Raw genomic sequence first — 22,713 nt, 5'->3', positions numbered from 1 at the left:
TGATTGCAGAAAATAATTAATAATTGACATAGTCAATGGCTAGAGATTCTAGAACTGGGGGCAGAGTCACTGATATAAAGGTTGTGTATTTCAAAATGAGGTGAGGAGTAATTTGTGAAGCGGTTACAGTGAGAAATGCAATCCGTTAATCTGCTCTTAATGTGGTTGGTTATGAAACAAAGTTTTGGTGCTAGAAAGAATTTAATTCCTCTTAATAGTGTATTACTTTATGACTTATGAGAATTCCATTGGATCACACACATCTTCCAAGCATGCAATCACAGGTGAGGCTTAATATTTTGTTAGAAATGCAACAACTTCAGCCACACACATTATTACTACACTATTATTATGCACATTATTTAAATGTTTCTTAATTTTTTAGCTAGGACATAGAACCTCCAACAATCTTACTTTGAGGCAGTAACACAGACCAAAGCCTGACAAAAAAATCTGTTTACCTTAAAGGCATTTCATTTTCATTATTTAATTTTCCTACAATGTATTTCATCTGTTGGACCCTCTGTACACAGGTGGATTGCTGCATTTAGAGTAAATCATTTTCATTCATGTTGGACTCCAGTGCTCTTCTCTAAATGGACATAGTCACAGGACCTACAGTCTTCAGCAGAACAGATATAACATTTTATTTGGAAGACAGCACTTCTGTTGTACTGCTTCAGTACTGAGGCTTTGTCCCAGATGAGCTGACTTTATAAATAAGAGCTTCAAATCAGCAAATAGTCCCTGTCCAGAGTATACTTAAATTTGGAGGGAACAAAGAAATGGTTTAATAACAATAGCATTTTACATTCCCAGCAGTGTTTTGGATCTCCAATAAGAATCAGGCAAAACTTTTTATGTTAAATCTATAGCTGGAATCAATTGGATTAAAATACTGAATAATAAGAGGTAGTTACAACCCATTTGTTACAAATGCAATGGCTGAAACGTTGTTCAATTTACTGGATTTCTGCTGCAAAACAGTGACATCCAGTGAATTCAATGAACCATGCCTGACAGCTTATAATCAGCTATACCATATTCAGAGCATATGAGGCATTATGGACAAAGCCCAAATGTGATAAAATGAGGACAACGACTAATTGAGGAAAAAGTTGTCTTAGGTACTCAATTTTATATTTAATAATACATGCATGAATATGGTCCACCAATGTCACAAGACTGTATGGTCAATTATGCAATGTTAAAGTTCAATTACTTCAGTAATGTAGGAACAATGGTCAGTTTGTACTCAGCAAGGTCCTACAAACATCAATTTAAGTGTTGATGGATAAATAATATCTCGGACACTGGGAACAACCACTCTGTCTTTCAAAATGGATAAAATAGGACCCTTCATTTCCATCTGAGAGGTCAGACTTGGTCTTTTTTAATGTTTTATTTGAGAGACAGTACCACCATTATTGTAGAAACCTTCTTTCTTATACTCCAATATCAGTCCATATTTTTGTGTTCAAGTCTTTAGAGCAGGAACTGAATCCATAATTTGATTCAAAGATGTTGCAACCTGAGGTGAGACAACACCCAAGGGGAACTATGAGTGGCACTACATAGTATCAGTTCAATATGTACTTATTGAAGTTTTCTTCCTATTACAATATACAGTGGTGCTAGAAAGTTCGTGAACCCTGAATTTTCTCTATTCCTGCATAAATAGGACCTAAAATGTTACCAAAAATGATCCAATATTATATGTATTTGTTGGAAAAAGTATGTGAACCTTTGCTTTCAGTAACTGGTGTGACCCCCTTATACAGCAATAACCTCAATCAAATGTTTTCAGTAACTGTTGATCAGGCTTGAATGAATTTTAGGCCATTCCTCCTTAAAAAAACTACTTCAACTCTGGGATGTAAGTAGGCTTTCTTGCATGAACTGCTTGCTTCAGGTCCTTCCAGAACATTTCTGTAGAATTAAGGTCAGGACTTTGACTCAGCCATTCCAAAACACAAATTTTCTTCTTTTTAAACCATTCTGATGTTGATTTACTCTTGTCTTTCCATCATTCTCTTGTTGCATTGTCCAACTTCTATTATGTTTCAGGTGAAGGACTGGTACCCTGACATTCTCCTGTAAAATATCTTGATACAATTTAGAACTAATTGTTCCAATGATTGATTGTAAGCTGTCCAGGCCCTGAGGCAGCAAAGCAGCCCCAAACCATGATGCTCCTTCCACCATGCTTCACAGTTGGGATAAGGTTTTAGTGTTGATGTGCAGTGTTCTTTTTCCTCCAAATATAGCAATGTGCATTTCTGCCAAAAAGTTCAACTTTTGTCTCATCTGTCCACAGAACATTGTTCCAAAAGCATTGTAGAATATCCAGGTGATCTTCTGCGAACGAGAAATGTGGAGCAATGATTGTTTTTGGAGAGCAGTGGTTTCCTCTGTGGTGTCCTTCAATGAACACCATTCTTGTTCCATGTTTTTCTTATGGTGGACACATGAACAGAGACTTTAGCAAGTTCTAGAGATTTCTGCAGGTCTTTTGCTGTTACCCTTGGTTTCTTTTTCACCTCCTTCAGCACTGCACGTTGTGCTGCTGGTGTGATCTTTGCAGGATGACCACTTCTAGGGAGAGTAGTATCAGTACTGAGTTTCCTCCATTTGTAGACATTTCTCTTACTGTGGACTGATGAACACCGAGGTCTTTAGAAATGCTTTTGTAGCCCTTTCCAGCTTCATGCATCTCTACAATTCTTCTTTTAAGGTCCTCTGAAAGGTGTTTTGATCGAAGCATGGAGCACATAAACAGACCTTTCTTGAGAAGAGCAGGGTCTGTCAGTAGTCTGAGGCTACGTCCACACTACGCTGGATAATTTTGACAACAAAGCCTTTTTTCTTCGTTTTGACAGTCTGTCCACACTGAAACAGCGTTTTCATCCCCCTGAAACGGAGTTTTTCTAAAACACTCTCCAGAGTGTGTAAATTTGAAAACGATTGTTCGGCGTTGCAGTGTGGACGGGGTAAACGGAGATATCTGAAAACGCTATCATATCACCACAACAATGCTCTTTCTGCTTCTGCTTGGTACTGCGCAAACACTGCCGGATGGCTGTTATAAGGCTCAGTCGGTGTGAACGGCTTGACAGTTAAATTGTAAAGTGAGCTTTTTTGACTAGATCCCCCAAATTGATTTGATTGAGTCTATCTTTAAAAATATTAATGTCAGAAATACTGCACAGGTCTGGCAGCAGAAGATTCCAATCTCTTGTTGATCTTGGGCAGAGGATCTTACTTTGTCTACGTGAATAGTTTGGAATTAAACATCTCCACGTTCTCCACTGCTCTGCTGACTTTGTAGTCGTTTGTAACTCGCAGAAGTAGCAAGACTTCATCGACTTCATCGTCTGTCTAAACTAAGAAGTCCAGTCTGCTTTTTCCAGCCGAGGTTTTCTTTGTATTCCTCGAAGACATTGTTGAAAACTTTCTTTCGCTGTTGTTGTTGGCACTGTAGTTTTTGACCAATGGAAATAGCACAATGCCGCTGTGGAAAAGTAAATATTATACCATTTTCTCTTCGCTTGTTTTCTGTAGATGTGTCTGCGCATGCCCAGTAGATTCCCCCAAATATCGGTTTTGGTGTGGACAGAGATATTTTGAAAAACGCGTAGTGTGGACGTAGTCTGACTTTGTGCGTCCTTTTTTTTCTTTATATAGGACAGGGTACTTCTACAATCCTCACCTCCAATCTCATCCCATTCAATGGCACTTAACTCCAAATAGCTTTTGTAGAAGGCATTACCCCAGAGGTTGACATACTTTTTCCAACAAATACACGTAATATTGAATAATCTTTCTCAATAAATAAATCTACAAGTATAATGTTTTTCTGTTATTTATTTAATTGGGTACTCTTCTTATTGGGTAATTTTAGGACTTATGTGAAACTCTGATCACATTTTACGACATATTAATGCAGAAATAGAGAAAATTCTACAGGGTTCACAAACTTTCTAGCATCACTGTAGGTTTTAAATTTTCAGAATAAGCTAATCACATTTAAGAGGGACACAAGACATTGAGGATACACTCATACATCAAGCACTGCAGTGTCTCGAGAACGCAGCTCACCTTCTCAAGAGCAATTAGTTGCTGGCTCAGCCTGAAAAGCCCACATCTCTTGAATGAATTAAAAAGATAAATTGGGCTGGTTCTCTGTGCAATCCTTATCCTTGGGCAGTGGGAAGAGGAATAAGAAATTTGAATTACAGGTCAGTTCTAGGCAAAATACATCCAAACATTAGTAGTTGACTACCAGAAGTGAAAATGAAGAGGCAGCAGTCACATCAAGGCACAAGGTTCCCAGTAGAGGACAACAATGTAACAGAGAAATCCAGAAACAGGCAAAACTGCACTCCAGTTTCCTAAAAGTCAAAATGGTTGAGAGTTGGAATTTCAACAAAACTTAGTCATTTGAATATGAATTTGCTCTTACATATCACGATGTCTCAAATGCCATCCATTCTTGACATGATTCTCCTGGATTAGCCATTAGAATTACTATTAATTATTCATCTTCTGAATCCTTGACAAAGCTCTTTTAAGTCTTTTCTTAATGATTTATGAGCTGAGTAGTCTGTGGGTATGTCCTTGCCAACCTCATTCTGATCACAATGGGAGTAAACAAAAATTATTGTGATTTGCTAGGCACCAAGTTCTACTTGGTGCATTAAATAGAAAGGCCAACATGTCAATTGCATTAATTGAGAACAAAGCATATCCACATTTTACCATTCCACAATTCAGAAAGCAGTACTAAAGTGACACAAATTGCATCTATATACATATATTTGAATAGATTAGCTTCAGTTATTTTTGTTTCTCTCCTCCCTCAGGAATGTGGATTTATATCTAGAATGATATTGATAGAAGTTTCTTCTTTATAACATGACCCACTATGAAATAAACTTTTGTAACCTCAGACTAATTATGTGGACTTACTGAACATTACCAAAATGCTGAACCAAAAACCTTTTAGAGAGACAGCATTGGGATCATGTGGTGTGGCAAGGAGCAGCTGAATCAAGAATAAACAATAAAAAAATCTTTTTCAGGAATGGAAGTTAGTCATTGTCTCTCGGACCAAAATGTCATTGGTGTGGACATTTGGAAACAACCACAGAAAATATTACCATTTTATTATAGTTATTCTTGATGCAAAATGTGTGGCACATTCCAGGTTGCAGGAGTATGCGATGAAGGATGTACCAAAGCTTGTTACAACCAATGCAAAGGTTCCGTGGGAAGGCCCTCAAACAATGAAAGAGCATGTTACTCCAGGGCACCACATAAGTGGTGATTCTGCTATAGTTTGAAAACAGGATTTAACACCATTGAATGTATTGACCAAATGACACTATGTTTACTTTTGAAATCTATAAGAATGTTGAATATGCTCCACCAAACTTACAGACTATATTAATTAGCCACAGTAAATCAATTGTCCTATTCATTTGATAAGCATTAATATGTGTAAATTGGGACCAAGGTCATTGATGCATCCAGGCCAAAAAGGCCATTTTAATGCAATCGTAAGAATCAAACATAACTGGCCATTTGTTTCACAAGACTGCTATATTTATTTATTTTACATACAGTATCAAATGCATTACAAACATATCAGCTGCACTAGACCTCAAATTATAAATACAGTTAAGCAATTTCTTACATATATAATAAATACACACTTCATAGTGATATAACATTTGATTTTGAAGACTTCAGGGGAAGAGATCATTTTTCATATAAAAATATTCTCTTAAAATTTAATAAAATAATTTTGCTTCATGGATTGCCTGACTGCTAGAAATGAACATATGGCAAGGATCATTTTCAAAAAGGTGTGCAATTTTTGAGTAGGTTATGATACATATACCACAGATTTTAAACTCAAGATTTACTAACATGTATACAGCTAGGATCTACAGTAGCACTATTAGGAGGAAATGTGTGTGCACTTCAGCAATCACAAACGAGATTAAGAAAACTATGGGCCCAACTAAAATTGCATTATGCTTAGAAGTAGAACCAAATTGTATATATCTATACATGTGTGTTTAAAACTACCTAAAACTTATCAACAACCATTAACCCCATACCTGACTATCACTTCAAATAGCATTTGTTTCTCCTCGAAAAATGATCTCTTCCTTCACAAGGGCTTGATGCTCAACCAATGTAGGCTAACATCCTGCAGTAAAAGAAACACATAGTCAAGGCTTCAAGATGCACAGCAATGGTCTAATCTCCGTTCTTTTTGGCAGAATTAGCAACTTATAGTCGTACACATGGATTTAAACTGCTCCCACAAGTTTCAGAGGAAGGAATCAGCATCAAGCCCCACCTGTTTGTCTCTGACATATCATGCTATCAAGACATTAAATAAAAAGCTGATTTTCTGTGTTTCAATGCACCGTATGTTTAAGCATAAAACAAACTGCCTAAAAATTCTTAAATACAACAGTAAATTTTGCTAAAAAGCACACTTCTACTTTTTTAAACATATAATGTATTTAGGGACATACAATAGTAGAAGATTGGTACAAATGAAATACAAACAGAATGCAACTGCATCTTAATGTTGCAAGGAACCCCACATAAGTAATAATTTTAATATTAGTACATGGAAAAAGACTTTCTGTATGGATGCAGACGTTACTGACAGTTTCACATAATAGGAAAACTGATGTGCACTATTAGTTATGAATGAAAGGGCAACGAAAAGACAGGGAAAGCTAATTAAATAGGTAGATGATTAAACCTTGTGTTTTATATAATTTTGATCTACATATCTTAATTAATAGGATGATTTTTAAAAGTAAATGAAACAAAAATTTTACCTGAGAACTTTAAAAATTTTGAATAGATTAAGATAATATCAAAGCCAAATGTTTTGAGTTTACCAAAGCAAGGTTTTAAAGTATTGAGGAGACAATATAAAGTGCTTGGGACTTCACGTGACTAACTTATGCCTCTATCAATTTACTGTGCAGGTGTTTCTGCTGAAATATAAACTTATTTGCACAGTGACCAGCAAGAGCTTTTTCAAGTATACACATTTAACATACACACAAACACACACACACAGATGATACACAAATAGTGCAATTTAATTAGTGCATAAGATCTGAAATGCAAGTCTCATTGATAACATGTTACTGCATTAAATGCTATGTAATAATAATACTGGCAACTAGGCAGTAACAGATAGGATTCCAAATTTTTGAAAACAGAACAAAAAACTAGCCAAGAATTTGAGAAGGAATTTAATACAGAAATTGAATGAAAAACTAGTACTCGTACAGGCTATCAACTATAAAAAATAAATCTACTCACTTTCCCGCAGCATGATTTACTTGGCAATTTAAATATAGTACTGTTTTTACAACTCCAGTTTTAATTTCACAAATACATTTTAAAAGGGCTTTTTAGAGTAACATTCAGCTTATAAATCCTAAACCAATCAGCTAGATTTCAGTATTTGAAGTACAGGAATAGTTTGATGTAAATGCTAAATTTAGTAAAATAATTTTTTAGTATTTGCTAACAGTAAAGGATTCCTGTGATGATCATATTACTCAAACATTTTGTCAAGGGGAGAGTACTTTGAGAAGTATAAAATCAGGATGAGATTTTGGTCTCAGACCTGTTGCTGACCAGGATAGTTTAGTAATTTGAGGTGCTGAAATAAAAGTAGCAAAATGCTGCATATCAGCACAACATTAAATTCTGAACTTTAACTGTGAATTTTTAAAGGTATGTTTTGGTATCAGTAAGCTCATTGATAATGCAGATGAAGATTAGTAAGAATTTATATATAACAACTACAAACTAAATTGTGTAGCAACTGCAGAATTTCATAAAATTGCATATTGTACAATTACCTTTGATCAGTTAAATGTCAATAAAATCTAAAAATTGTACAAATATTAGCCACATAAACTAAAATTTCATAGAATAAAATAATCTTGCATGGACTACTAAAAAGTTACATTGCTTTATTTAGGCATTTAAAAATAAGTCAGTGCAAACCTTCAAGAATAAAATTAAAATGTGTGCAAAGTTGCAGAATTTTGGCTGTTTAAGCACCAAGAGATTCTGTAACAGCAGAGTAGTGCAACAGTTTGAATAGTGAACTTACTGCCAACTAATAAGAGCAGAATCAGGATTAATGCTTTCATACCTCACAATATGCAAATTCTAGATATGAATGTAAATATTTAAAGGGAGTATTTATTTGGACATAAACTTTATTTTCTCAGGCTTTCGACAATTCAATAATTTGAAACAAAATGTGATTCCTTATGTATCCACAATAGGCTTTAACTGTAATTAACTACCATATTCTATTCAAAAAAACAGGATGCAGCATTTTAAAAAAATAAACTCAACTCTTACAACTAATTTCATTCAAAATTTGTCTTTTATTACCAAACTTGATAGCACAAATATGATTCTTGCTAATTGAAATGCCATAAAACTATCACCCTGGATAGTTATGAATGGCTGACTGCTAGGTCTTTACAGATTCTTTCATAAAATCCCAGAAAAATTAATGACACAGTAAAACTTTTAGTCATTGGATCTATACTCACCTAATCCCATCTATCAGCTCTGAGTGTATAATTCTAAAGCACACAGCTCCTTAAATACACGTTTAAGTCTTTTTAATTGAAGAGGGTTTCTTTCACCCCTTTAAGAGAGTAACAGTTCTGTACAACCACGTCGTTGTTTTACTTCAAACTAATGCACTTAGATCTTGACCTCACTACCAAGTGTAATATTCATTGAGACCTCACAATAGTTTTCACCTCAGTGTGCAAAACCGCTGTTATATCCTGAAGAATTCACTCTGTCCACTGTACAATCAGAAAACAAACAAAAATCACTCAGATCTCCTTTGCTTTGTTTCCTGTGCCACTCAATATAATGACTGATCGTATTGCATACATCCAACCCACCTTCATGCATAATCCCCAAACACCTTATCTATAATTTGAATGATTTGATATATTCAAACAAATTCTATGGGTACCAAGGTAGATAATTCCAAAGATTCAGAACCCTTAGAGATATAAAAAATATTTTCATGAAACAAGAATAGGCCTTTGGCTCCTTATGCCTGTAACTGATTCTACAAAATCTTTTATAGAACAACAGAGGAAACACAAAGGGCTTCAGTCATTTAAACAAAAATGACCTACTTGTTTCCAATTTCTACCTGCGAACAAAAATTCTTTTCTGTGCAATTCTAAATACTGACCACCCCTCAATTTCAGGAACTCATTAACTATTTCTCAAAAAATTTGCTTTTGATCTCGATACTGCCCAGCTATGCTTCAGCTTCAAGATAATTGTCCTTTGGTTCCATTTCCTTGGCCCTTTCCCCCCTGAATTGTTGGATTTGCTAACTTCTAATGCATGGAAAATAAATAATTCAGAAATGATTAAATCATTGCAACTATGATCTCTTTAGAAAATGCCAAGATGTACATAATGGTTCCTATATGTCTTGGGATTTAGTCTCATTAGTTTCTCTAGTCCTATTCATTTCCTATATTTTGGGTTTTTTTTTCCTGTGGAGAGACACAAAGTATACTTTATATCACTGCAATATCCTTATTCACCATTATAGTCCTCTACCTCTGATCTAAGGGAACACAGCATTTCAACATATTATCATTGATATCTGCCTTCTTACAAAGTTTTTATAATTTTATTTTGATGTGTATTGGTAGTTTGATCTTACCATTTTCTCTATTTTGTCTAAACTAGGTCTTGCTAAATTGTGAAATTGACCAATTTACTCTTTCAAGCTTGTTTTCTCTAACACTGATCTACTTTTAGTGTGCCTTTGCCGCAGTGTATCACTTATTCCTCTATGGGTGTGCATGTGCAGGTTTGAGGAGTAGCAGTTTATTCCTTTTATTAAGTGCAAATTTTAATATAAATTATGATTTAATTATGCATTTGTTATTGATATATATATTTTAATCACATCATCCGAACCATTGTATACAACCTTTCCATCAAGACTACAGTTTCCTTTCTATAGATTTTGGATATATCACTCTTGTACTTAATATAAAATTCCCTATTTTAACCATTCTTGTCCAGAGGCTCACTTAATAGCACATTATGCCTTTGCACACTGATTTGTGACCTTGTAATCCATAGTTTAGAAAAACCTACAGTGCATTCCACAAAACCATCTTCATACTATCATTAAAAATTAGGTTCCAAAAAGTTCTATAACTCATTGATTCCTTCATTGCATGAACCTTTAACTTCCCAATTTATATTCTATACCCTGCTAGAATAAAAATACTACTGTAAAAGTGCTTTCAAGTTTTGTAGCAGAAAATTGTGACGTCTTGTATTCCTTGATATATGAATATTCCAACTTAGAAAGTACTCTAATACAATTGAGGACAAGTACCCTGACGAGTCAATTTATCTAATTCACTAATAGCAAAAAAGGGAATTCTTCCTCCCATTTTGACATTTCAAGTCATTAGAATTTTACTTCATATCCTTCAAGACAGCTTTAAAATTCCTCACCATTTGTGGATAGAAACTCTGGAATAATCAAGGCAAGTTGTAACTTAACACTACATTGGATGTAATTAATAAAAGTGAAAAAGATAGGTGTTTGGTGGACATTAGTAGCTCATTAATCTTTGTGGTGTCAAAGCAATAACCCTTAACAATGTGAATGAAGTTATTGCTCAAAATGTTACGCTGATAGTCCACTGCTTGTTAGAAAGGGAAATTACGTTGCAATGGAGAATGCGTGAAGGATTAGATATATGATTAGAAATTAAATTCAACAGAATATGCCCAGTTTGATGACAAGCCAAGAAAACATTGCGGTAAAAACATCTCAAAGGTGATTCTATATCCATTGGTCTTTGAGAATTCACTAAGAACAATATTTTCCTCAGCTCAGTCTTAAATAGGAGAAAGAACAACCCCTTTACCACAGAAGTACACACTCACTGTCAAAATCTTTCATGGACTTGTATTTTTATCTGATGATAACATTGAAATGGTCCCTTGTGTATTAATTGCTAATGAAACTATAGCAATTTCAGATTCTTCTTTTGATGCATCTTTAGGCTACTTTGAATAAGATTCCTGAGCTCTGAAATACAGCCAGAACTTTTACATTGAAATTAATTGGAAAAATTTTTCAATTTTTTGCATTAAACATTATATCAGAATACATACAGTACTCTGCAAAATTCTTAGGCACATAAAGCTAGGGTGCCTAAGACTTTTGCACAGTACTGTCAACTTGGAATGAAGAGCCAGTTTGTATGTTGGGAATGGTGAGGATGGAATGCAGGGGGAGCAATATGAAACAGTTGGCATAGGAATGCCAGGGAGGGGTGTGGCACAGGTGCAGACACTAGGCAAAGTAACTTGATTCCAAACAATTGGTTTATTGACAAATCAAACATGGAGAAGTCTCTTTGGTGCCTCTTAGACATTCCCCTCTCCCTACCCCTTTTCCTAATCGTGATTCCCTCTCCCTGCCCCCTTCCTACTCTCAGCCCACAAGAGACCCATATCAGAATCAGGTTTATCATTTACATGTGTCATGAAATTTATTTTCTTGCAGCAGTACAGTGCAATACATAAAATTACTACAATACTGTGCAAGTGCCTGAGGGACCCGAGCTAAAATATGTGTCTAAGACTTTTGCACAGCACTGTAACTCTAGATCAAAGAACACCTGCACCAATTGTGACTTAATTATGGATTTATTCACCAATGATAATTGAATATCAATATTTTTAAATGGCATGAAAGGAAAATGTTTGTCATTGCAGAGGATTTTGGGGTGGAGTGGAATGCTAAGGACAGAAAGGCACTGGGAGGTTCAAAGGGGTTTGTTTACTTTTCAGGTTTTGGTATTACCAACAATCCTAGCTTTTCCTTGCAGGATTTAGACTGAGGGATGAAGAAATTAAATACATGAGCCAGGTTGGTGTGAATTGGATAGGAATCTGGAGCTGGTGGTGCTCCCAGGGGTCTACTTTCCTTGTATTTCTTGATCATTAAGCTGCAAGTAGAGAGGGCTCTGCTTGAAATACCCAAGTGAGAAACTGCAGTATTATATAGTTAGTACTTTGTGCTCTGAAGCTAAGTGCAATTAATGTTGAAGGTAGTGGTTGAGTTGCAGTTTTTCCTCATCTAGGCAGAGGGAAAAGATTCCATCAGTCTTCCTACAAGCCTTGAAGATGATGCAAAAACTTTGACTAGTAAAAGCCAATTACTTCTTACAGTGAATCAATCCTTTGATATGCTGTTGTAGTAATTATTATTTAGATGGCTCTATAGCTAGTTTCTAGTCAATAGTGACCCCCTGGATATCAATGAAGGGAGATGTGGACATGGTAATGCATTGAATGTTTGGTTGGAGAAGGTCATTATTGGGCTCTTTCGAGGCATCAATATTACTTGCCACAGATCAGTCGGTGCCTGAATGTTATCTAGATCCTGCAGCCTCCAGAAGTATAATATTCTATTTAGTATGTCACTTGTGCATCTTAAGATAGATGTAAAGGAAATCGCCTTGAGAAATCTTAGTGATATTGTGTGCATGGAAGTACATAGAATGAAATACCAACACTTTTTTTGATGTTCAGATAGATACAAATGTGGTAGCTCTGAGGAAGAATCCCTGGCCTGAAATGCTAAATTGGTTTCTCATTCAGTATGCTACATTGATTCAAGCTCTTACGGCATTTTTTTGTTTCCGATTCCAGCATCTTAAGTTTATTTTTAGGTATAACCTCCATTTGTATCTACCCCTCTTCCCCACAACTTTCCTTTTCTATCATTCTGTACCATGATCTGGATTGGGGGTGGGGGTTATGGCTACTGCACAGGATCGAAGTTGCTTAAAGTTGTAAAATTAGTCTGCTCTATCATGGGTACTAGCCTCTGTAGTATCCAAGACATCTTCAAGGAGCAGTGCCTCAGAAAGGCAGCATCCATCATTAGGGACCCCCACCACCAGGGACATGCCCTCTTCTCATTGCTACCATCAGGAAGGAGGTATAGAAGCTCGAAGGCACATACTCAGTGTTCAGGAACAGCCTTTTCCCCTCTGCTATCCCATTTCTAAAAGGGTATTGAACCCATGAACACAACCCCACTACTTCTTAAAATTTCTTTTTGCACTACTTTGTTAACTATTTTATGCATATATATTCTTAGTGAAATTGTGTTTTTTAAAATATGTGCATGTATTGCATTGCACTGCTGCTCCAGCACCCTCTTGTAACAGAAGTTAATATCCCAGAATCCTTTCAGTCTTTTAAACAACATCACTGCTTCATTAAGCAGTATGATCACTGACTTAAATCTTGTCCCAGACATAGTAGCAGAAGCAAAAGAGTTACGGCTGGGAGTTAGGTCATGACAGTGTTGGGAGGAAAACAGTTCATTATTAGATGACACAACCTAAAAATCCAAAATATTGAAAGGTATACATATACTTCATTTTTATAAACAATTCTGCTGAACAATTATTCTGCAAACCAAGAGGTACTATGTGAAATTGAAGCATAGCTCATGATTGTGCTTCTAATTTAAACTGTAAATATTGCCAGGGAGATGCGTTTTCTACTCTTATTCCCAAGATTCCTCTCAAACCACTTTTACATATTGACGTTTCAAGCCACAACATTTCTCTTCTATTGTTACCAACATCTTTATTGAAGATGTTATTCTTTCACCTTTTGTACATCCTTTTTAAAAGTGAAGTACTCTAGAATATCTACTACCTGTACTTCTCTGTCACTCAGTCACTATGCACATAACCACATATTCAGAATGCATTGCGGGAAACCCATTTCTTTTCACTCCTATTATTAGTTCATTTACATACTGCTTACAATGTTAACCATTTTCTATGCTGATGTTAACCCTATTACCATTGTGAATTAACATTTTACCAATTTAGTTATTTTCACTGAAATTACAACTTTGCCATGTATTCCACCACTTAAATTTATCACGCTCTAACTCTTCTAATCTACCTGCTGAAAATTTAAACCCACATCTATTACTCTAGTTATTTGGTTCATTGGGACCAGGTTTAGCTTAAGTGGAGCCAGTCTCAACAGAACAACTTTTTTTTAATGTGCAGTATCCTACTAATCAAATGTTCTGCCCTTCCCCTCCCAGGCCAATTCCTCAGCTACGCATTCAAACTACTGATCAATTTGCATCTTATTTATATACAGTTCAGGCAACTACCTAGTGATTTAATTGAGATGCTAAGTCAAACTTTCTTAGAACTACATTCATTTATCCGAAGTGGCCATAGTGTTGTCACTGTGGTCATTTCCTCTTTAAACTACATTCTCCAAAGACAATACCATAGTTTAAAAAAAAGGTATTTTAGCACTGCACCAGGGTTACCTTACCACTTTGATCACCATACCCCTTTCCTAAACACTAATCACACAGGTACTCAAACTAAGGAACTGGACTGCTTTCTGGAATGATGTGCAGTTATTTTTTTTTAAATCGTAAATACCTCAAGAATGAAAGTTTAGTCCACAGCTTGCTACTTTTGACCCAGTGTTTTTCAAGATGGCAACACTTACTGAGATATGGTTATCCAGGGCTGCCAAGCTATGCACCAACTCCCACCTTACAACTGCGAGACATCATCCGTGTGCAAACTTGTTTGATTCTATGAAAGGTTATACAATTAAACCCATTTAAGTTTCTTTGAATATTTTAACTGATCACTTCATCTTGTTTAAGATTCAAATATATTAAATTTGTTGTAGCCTGCAGCTGCTGCCTATGTATGTTGCAAAATCAAGTTCCAACTTTTCCCTTCCAAACTGCCCACAGACTTAACAGCCCAGGACTCCGACTATTCTTTCTTGCTGTGCATGAACAGTCACCAGACAGATCATCTTGCAAACTTAAGATGTTTTTTGTAAACCATGAGCAATAATTTACAAACCACAGATGGGACCCCAATACATAGCTTACACACTTTATTTTACAACATATGTATCAGTAAAAGTTTGCACATTTGCATATTAAATGGACAGATACTCCTGTTCAGGTTCAATACAAGCACAATTGGCAGTTATTTATGATTTGAAAAGACACACACACATGCATCTACAAATTATGGAGTTTATTTTTGCATCTTTGGCTGTATTTTGACAAAGTACACATTTATGAGATTCAAATTCTCAAATAAAAATGGTAAAGAGGATCCCTTCAGTTTTCTGGGCTTAGTTCAGAAAATGTACGAATGAAATATGCTTATTTGGCAGCATAATAGTATGGAAGTGCAAGAGGTAGATTTACACTTCTAATCCACAAAGGATATTTTCTGGATCTCAAAAATAAGCGAGTCTAGCAAGTGATATAGATGAAGAAAGGGAAAAATATTAGCAAATACCAAATATTTAGTTTGTCTTCTCGTATGGCAAGTACACAAAGCAAGTAAAATTGCCAACAAACTGTAAAGTTAGCATTAAATGTTAGAAATGTTTAAAAAAGGCTAGATTTAATTTACTGACGGCACTTGGGTTGTGCTGCTGATAGAACCTGTTTAAATTTCATTACCATAACTGAAGATTAATTGGTTTCCAAAATGAGTGGCTGATTCACATGCCAAGTTTATGGATGGATGGATGGTTGAAAAATCCATCCCAGAGATGGATTATTAATTCCAGGGAATTTTGTAGCAGCATCTGATAGATGTTCCTTGAGCTCCACTGATTAAAATTGTGATCAAAATATCATATACCATAAGCAGTGGAATAATGGTAAATATTTGCTTTGTATCAAATGCATTATATGACATGCCAGTTTATTTTTTTTATTTGAACTGCTAAGCAAACACAGAAGGGAAGCCACCTACGTTTAATTGTTTGTGAAATCCCCTTTTCAACTACAAATTATAGATTTTTATATTCACAAAATAAAATGCATAATTTTACTCTTCCAACTCTGCAATAAAATCTAAGGTCAATAGAAGATTAAGATCTAGATTTGTAGATTTCCCCTCTCAAGCACAAATACAGCATGGCATTCCAGCAAATACATATGTAGACAAAATGATTTGCATTACAAGGTGGCATGAGAATCACTGTAAATAGCATGCAATATTTCTATTCCCAATATCTTATTAATAATTGAAATATACATAACCCAAATACAGGTATGCTCTATAGAGGGCACTGTAAAACCAGTGTTGGTTGGCCAAGCCCCATGCCAGCACATATTGGGAGTTGGCAGGCCCATCTTTCTCACTGCCCTCTATTTCTGACCCAGGAGCATGGTGCCATCAGCAGCAGAGTAAAGGCACCACAACCTAAGAGCTCTAAAGCCTCTGATGGCTACAAAATTGGGAGCAGGTATTGCTAGGTATAAAAGCTGTCAATTTTAATTGTTTTTAAACTCTCACATTCAGAGGCATTTAAAAATATTAAAATTGAAAGTAAAATTAAAAATAAAGTTAAATTAAGACAACACTAAATTATAAATAAAACTGAAAAGGAATAACAACAATGCCCTTTTCCTTCAAGTCTCTAGTCCCCATTGCCCAAATCAATGGAAACTTTAATCCTGCACCAAGTTCCTGCCACTGACCTCTACGGAAGTCCAATGTTGTAACAACTTGACGGATTTGGTCCTCCAAATCTTTATGTTCCCTTATTTTTCATTTCGTAGTACAAGTTTCAGAACTTTAGTTTCAATGCCGAAATGCTGGTGCATAAGCCAGCCCAATGATTGATTCAAATCTCTCCCACTCCACATCAACTCAATCACTATCCACAAAAAATGCTATTCTTGAATATAATGCTTAAAGTGCTCTGGTAATCCAATCAACCAAAAAAAAACCCACCCAGAAGTATCAGCATTGATTGCTGCAAGAAATTGCTTCCCAATATTTTTCACTGTTGACTCTTTGATAGTGCAGCACTAAGAGACATAGACCTTTAAACCTAATGGATAAACATAATCAATTTAAAATGTATATAATGCACACTACTGTAGAAAAATTATGTGATTAAACAAAAAGGTACTCATCTATTGTAAACTTTAAATGATGAAATTGACATCATGCAAGTTTCATATACAAGCAGATTAATAACCTTGTGAATATACAACATAAAGCTCAAAGCAAATAAAAACAAAAGCTATTTCAAAAGACTGAAATATTAGCATCTTGATTTGTAGATCTTCAGACAAAAGTCAAATTGAAATCACCAACGACATGCCAAACAACGGAATAAATAATGACACCATAATTTCACCAATGGTTTTGACCTGATTAAATGTCCTGAAATGTCAGTAAACCAAATATTTAGATTAACCAAATAAATAGATTAAATGATTTCCCTCCCCTAAAAACAACTCCATCACAATGGACATTCAATTGTACACTCAATAAATGAAGAATAAAGTTCCAAAGGATTTTTAAAATGCTTTTCAAAAAAGGAAAGCAAAGTGTCTAGATTGCAAAGAATACCCAAATTTCAATGCCTTTCACACAAATGTTGACTAAACATACATACACCAGAGCATGCCTGCATAAGGCATTATAGTTTCTTCACAAATTAAACCCTATACCTAATTCACCATAGCTTTGAATGTCAGATGAGCAAATATCTCCACATTTGGAGCAGTACAAAATGTAAGGAACTGCCACAGTTGTAGAATGACACTGTTAGGATGCATACAATTGGTACATAATTGTACATGAAATTCAGAGCAGCAACTTTCTAATACATATTATTTGGATCTACATTTTTCACCTTAATCTGCACTGCATAACACATACAACTACACTATCAATCCATATGCAGTGAGCAGTGCAAACTAACAGGCAAAAGTGTGCTTATTTCACTTCCATTTAAAAAGGTGATTATATTTCAAATTCAAATATAAAATCTATTAGAATAATAAATGGGGGGGAGGCTGAAGAGGGGAGGCAATGGAAGAAATTCCAACAAATTCTACACAGATTGGGCCAATAAGGAATGTTTAGAACCAAATCAAATTAGAAGCAGAAATAGAAAGCGCTGTGAATGCTCAGCAGATCAAGCAGTGTCTGTGGGAAGAAAGAAAGCATTAATGTTTCATTTTCTGACCTTAACTGCTTCAGATTTGTAAAGCAAGAAACTGCAGATGCTGGAAAAATGAAATAAGAAACAAAAATCAGAAAACTTATTAGCTCATGAAACATCTAAAGGAGGTTAACATCTTTTAAGAATGAACTGCAGTGCTGAGAAAACTGGCATATTTTAAAGTGCAGAGATGGGGAAGACTGGAGAGAGCAAAGTGAATTATCTGTGGATACCACTGTCCAAGTAACTCAAGCTGATTTTACTGGTGTTGAAGAATGGAAAATGAATGCTTAAAAGTTATAGCTTAGAACAGACAAGTAACAAGATATTGGAACTGTGCATGGCAGAACAGAATAATTTCAAGAAATCTGAATTAAATGAGAATGCTGGGAATACTCTTATCACCAAGGAGCATCCGCAGAAAAAAAACTGAATTAGTCTTACAGGTTACTGATAGCAAACACATTTATCTTTGAACAAAAACTTCCACATTTCTAAATTACAACTAGGTAGCTGTACACTCAAATTAATTGAATGCAAAAGGAACTTTCATTTTACCAGTTTCAGATAACTTCACACACAGGCCAGGAAACCAAGTGTATCCTAACTTCCTGTATGATTTAGTTGATACTGGGATTCTTTCAAACTTTAACTGCTTTATATTAAGTGAAACAGCCCAATTAGTGCTACATGGCCTAAATTAAAAGCAAAATATGAGATTAAAAAATACTTAGAGTAATAACGAAAGATATGAAACAATCCACAGCCTAAAAATTCCTATCACATTAACAAAATAGTATACCAGAGAAAAATAAAATATATTAATGAATGATTATCGGTCTGCTTATCATACTGAGCATAAATTAAAGTAACAATAAGATGTGGAAGATAATGCAAATGTTATTTTGTTATATAACTGCTACCACAAATAATATAATAATAATTACTGCACTGTTGGTGGTAATATATTGTCTGACTGATGTTTGGCAAGTTCTATCAAAATATTTTATTTATGACCCATTGTACCCAGCTAATTATTACTAGTATTAAATAGCAACTTAATTCCCCAAAGGAACTTTTACTAATATTGTTAATTATCTACAGTAAAAATGGTTCATAGGAATTTCTTGTCTATTCTTACACTTAAGATTATATTGCAACCACTAGAATTACTTCCATTATAAAGGAACCTTTATATAAACTAAGTACACTATAAAACAAATCTTTTCATTTGGATAGCTCTGAGTTGATTGCAGCAGAAACAGGACAATTAAAGGCTCAAACATGCATTTCTCTGCTATGTTCAGTGCCCATGTGCAATATACTATCTGACAAACACAATGATAGCACTTTGTATTTCAATCAGTGCTACACTGTGGCATGATTGTAGGGTTATAAATAGTTACAATTTCTTTAACATCGAGATACACTAAATTCAAGTGACATGGTAATGAATATATCACACATTCTCAAGCAATTCGTTTTGAGAAAGCTATAGGAAAATTCTCAAAACACTAACAGATTAAGTACTAAACTTGAGAGAGAAGTGCTAAATACTTCCCTCAGGGAGAGCTCCTCCACTGTTCCCAGAACAAAAAAAAACCTGTATAACTTTATAACACCAGTTAAATGACCACTTTGTGAAAGAAATCGAAGGGTGACATTCTATGCAAACTAACTTTACTGCCACTGCTATAGAAAATGTAGAATACAGCTATAACTTTTAAAACAAAATTATTTGGATTGGCATTTTATGCATTTAAGTGACAATTTAGAATAGTCACATTTTACTCTGTTACCTTGCGATTGTCATATGCAAAGATTGAGTTGCAAGAACTTAAGGGCTTTAGCTGCTATATGAGGGCATATTTGCAGGTTAATACTCTACTATTAATCTCTTATAATACATTTAGTTATTTAAAGACGGCAATGGAATATTGCAAATATATTAGGCTGCAAATAATTTGGACTGATGTTATAAAGTTACATAATGTGCCTTTGTTAATAGGTCACAGTGCAAAAAAGCTGTCATAACACTATTGAATACCTTGTCTGGGGTATTAATGTGTATCCAATAAGCAAAAATTTCTAGATATGCTGGTAACTTCTACTTGTCAATGCCAAGGATTAATCTTGTGCACCCACTATTGCAGGTGCAGCTCTTAATTCATGACTCACATCGTTAAAAAGGTAGCAGCATAGTGATTCCATACTTATGACAAATCCATTGGTGGTATTGATGCTTTTGGTTCTTCATCTATGTGCCCTTGTGGTGCAATTGGTAAAATTTGTCATTTTGTTTCTATAAGTGACAGCACTGCACTGAAGTGGCTGCCTAGGCGCAAACCTAAACAACTAATCAATGGTTGTCTCCAGTTGATATAGGGAAAATAGCATAGCACCCAATAGCTATTCTTTAAAGTGCAAACATACTAAAGGCTACCAAATACCTATCACAGTTATATGTGTCAGCGATGACTCTCTCTACCCACAACCGTGTCCTAACAAAAAGGAAGAAAAATTGTATGCATCCTTATATTCCAGACAACTCAATCATGTCTGGGGCAAGCCTTTGGCACACCAGTCTGTGGTTTATTTCCCATGGTTAATCGGTATGTATGGAATAAAGTATTTATATTGCACTTTTTGTCAGTTATAAATTAGTCAATGTGCAATAAATAAACCAAACTGAGCTTTTAGGGAATTATTGCGTACTTAAGAACCCTATTACTTTACCAATAGGGGAAAGGTTCTGGGGAGGAGGGGTTTAAGGTGAGGTGGATGTGTACTGGATTCTGTGCACATTGTACTAACCAGTATTAAATATTTCAGAAACTACTGTTCAAATTTTGTAAACTGAAGATCACAAACATAGATAGACATGCAAAATGTAGATCACATTTTGTGCTGATGTGAATATTATGTTGCCATATTATACGACAACCACAGATTTTGATAGCTTAAAAGCTGTACAAAAGCTTGATTCTTTCAGTAAGACAATGGGCCTGAGGCTCATTTGCTGTGAATCAAGTGAAATAAGTTGGTACAACTTTACTTACAGCAGGCAGGCTGTAACTGTTCACGTAGAGAGTAGATGCACATTTTTCCGTGAAGGTTTTAACGAGAAGTCAGTCTTATTTCTGTTGGTAGGTTGTACTGAAAAAGATAAAGTAACTCAATGCTTATTTGTAAAATTAATATTTCCAAAAATTCAGATGGCGTGTTTTCAAAATGCAAATGACAACCAGAGAAAATGAACTCCTTTATGAAAACCTAAATTGAGTCCATTTAAAGTATTTTGTTTCCTCGAGGGACAGAATAATAAAAATAAAATTGGTAAAAACATTTCTTTTACATTGCACAAGCATTTCAGCAGAGGAAGGATGAAGGAGAGGTATGATAAGAGGATGAAGACAGGTGTCAAGGACTTGAGTGAGATTACTGACAGAAAGAAAGGAAAGAAGTTATATGGTGAGATGAAAAGTAGAGATGAGTGTTGCAAGGTTGCTTTTATAACATAGGATAGGGAGAGGGAAGGTGGAGTAGATAAAGATGGAGCAGCTGGGTAAGAGATAAGGATGCTGAGGCAGATGAGGATGCGTGGAAATAAAGTAGTGAGGTTGAGGGTAATACAAAAGGACATGGATGGGAGATAGTGAACAGATAAGGAGGAAGAGTACCAGACTGGGTGAAGTATGACTTTGGGGAAAAGGTTCCATACCAAAATTTTGGGGGGGGGGGGGAGGAGAAAGAGGGTGGCCTGAGAAGGAAGAGAATGAAGAGGTGGGAATGAGAACATACTGAACCAACACACAGGAGGAAGTAGTAAGCTGAATGGTGTTGAGGGTGAGAATGGTGATGACTATCAATAGGAAAAAGCAACGGGAAACTACAAATGGAACAGCAGGGGAGGCATGACACTCCACAGTTTAGGTGATGCCACTGCTAAGATATTAACATTGGGATAGGTCAGGTGGTTGGGGCATGAGATCAAGGAGTCAGATGAAAATGTGATTGCATAACGATGGAGGATGAAAAAAGGCAATTAAGTAATGGATTGGTGTGGCTGGATGGCAATCGATGGGAAGAAGAGTTTGACGATGACTGGGATTAGAAATTGATAAGCAAGCATTAGTGAAAGTCAGGGGTGCAGGAGGCATAGCTAATACAACCAACAATAAATAGTTAAAGTGAATGAGAACTGGGAAAGGGTCAGGGGAGTAATCTGAATACAAAACTTTAGCTGCAAGGTAACTGACTGAAAGTTGACAGGGAAACTCATGCCAAACCCGAAACTAACAAACAGTATGGATGAAAAAATGTTACAGCGGGTTAAAGAGAATACTGGTGAAGGGTGTGAGTGGAGTTTATGGGTGTTAGGTCTCAGTACCCAAGGCTAAAAATGTGTGGAGAGCAATGATCATACATGGCTCCGAGAGATGACGAGGGGCTTAAAAGATAGGCAAATAGAGAAGGGATGGTGACTGCTATGGAATAGAAGGGGGAAGGTAGTAAAAAGGGTAAGAGAAAAGGTGATGGGAGAACAGCAATCCAGGAGAGCTG

General features: G+C 35.5%; 1 protein-coding gene across 3 annotated transcripts in view; it reads right to left on the bottom strand.

Moving 5' to 3' along the window:
- The window catches only part of LOC134345702 (uncharacterized), a 127,348-nt gene that overhangs the window by 104,204 nt on the left and 431 nt on the right, over positions 1-22,713 (bottom strand). For 2 of the 3 annotated variants that reach the window (XM_063046798.1, XM_063046795.1), the window contains exon 1: positions 21,210-21,226. Coding sequence is in view for 1 of the 3 variants with exons in the window: in XM_063046799.1 (XP_062902869.1) it covers positions 21,210-21,252 (43 nt within the window). In the remaining 2 variants the exon portion in view is untranslated. Of the gene's footprint in view, positions 1-21,209; positions 21,307-22,713 lie in introns of those variants that run through there. The other variant, XM_063046799.1, reaches the window with a different exon arrangement.

Source organism: Mobula hypostoma, chromosome 4 (genome assembly GCF_963921235.1).
Source record: "Mobula hypostoma chromosome 4, sMobHyp1.1, whole genome shotgun sequence".
NCBI classification, from domain to species: domain Eukaryota; kingdom Metazoa; phylum Chordata; class Chondrichthyes; order Myliobatiformes; family Myliobatidae; genus Mobula; species Mobula hypostoma.
Note: the sequence above shows the minus strand (reverse complement) of the source record. Positions and strands in the feature narration are given on the sequence as shown.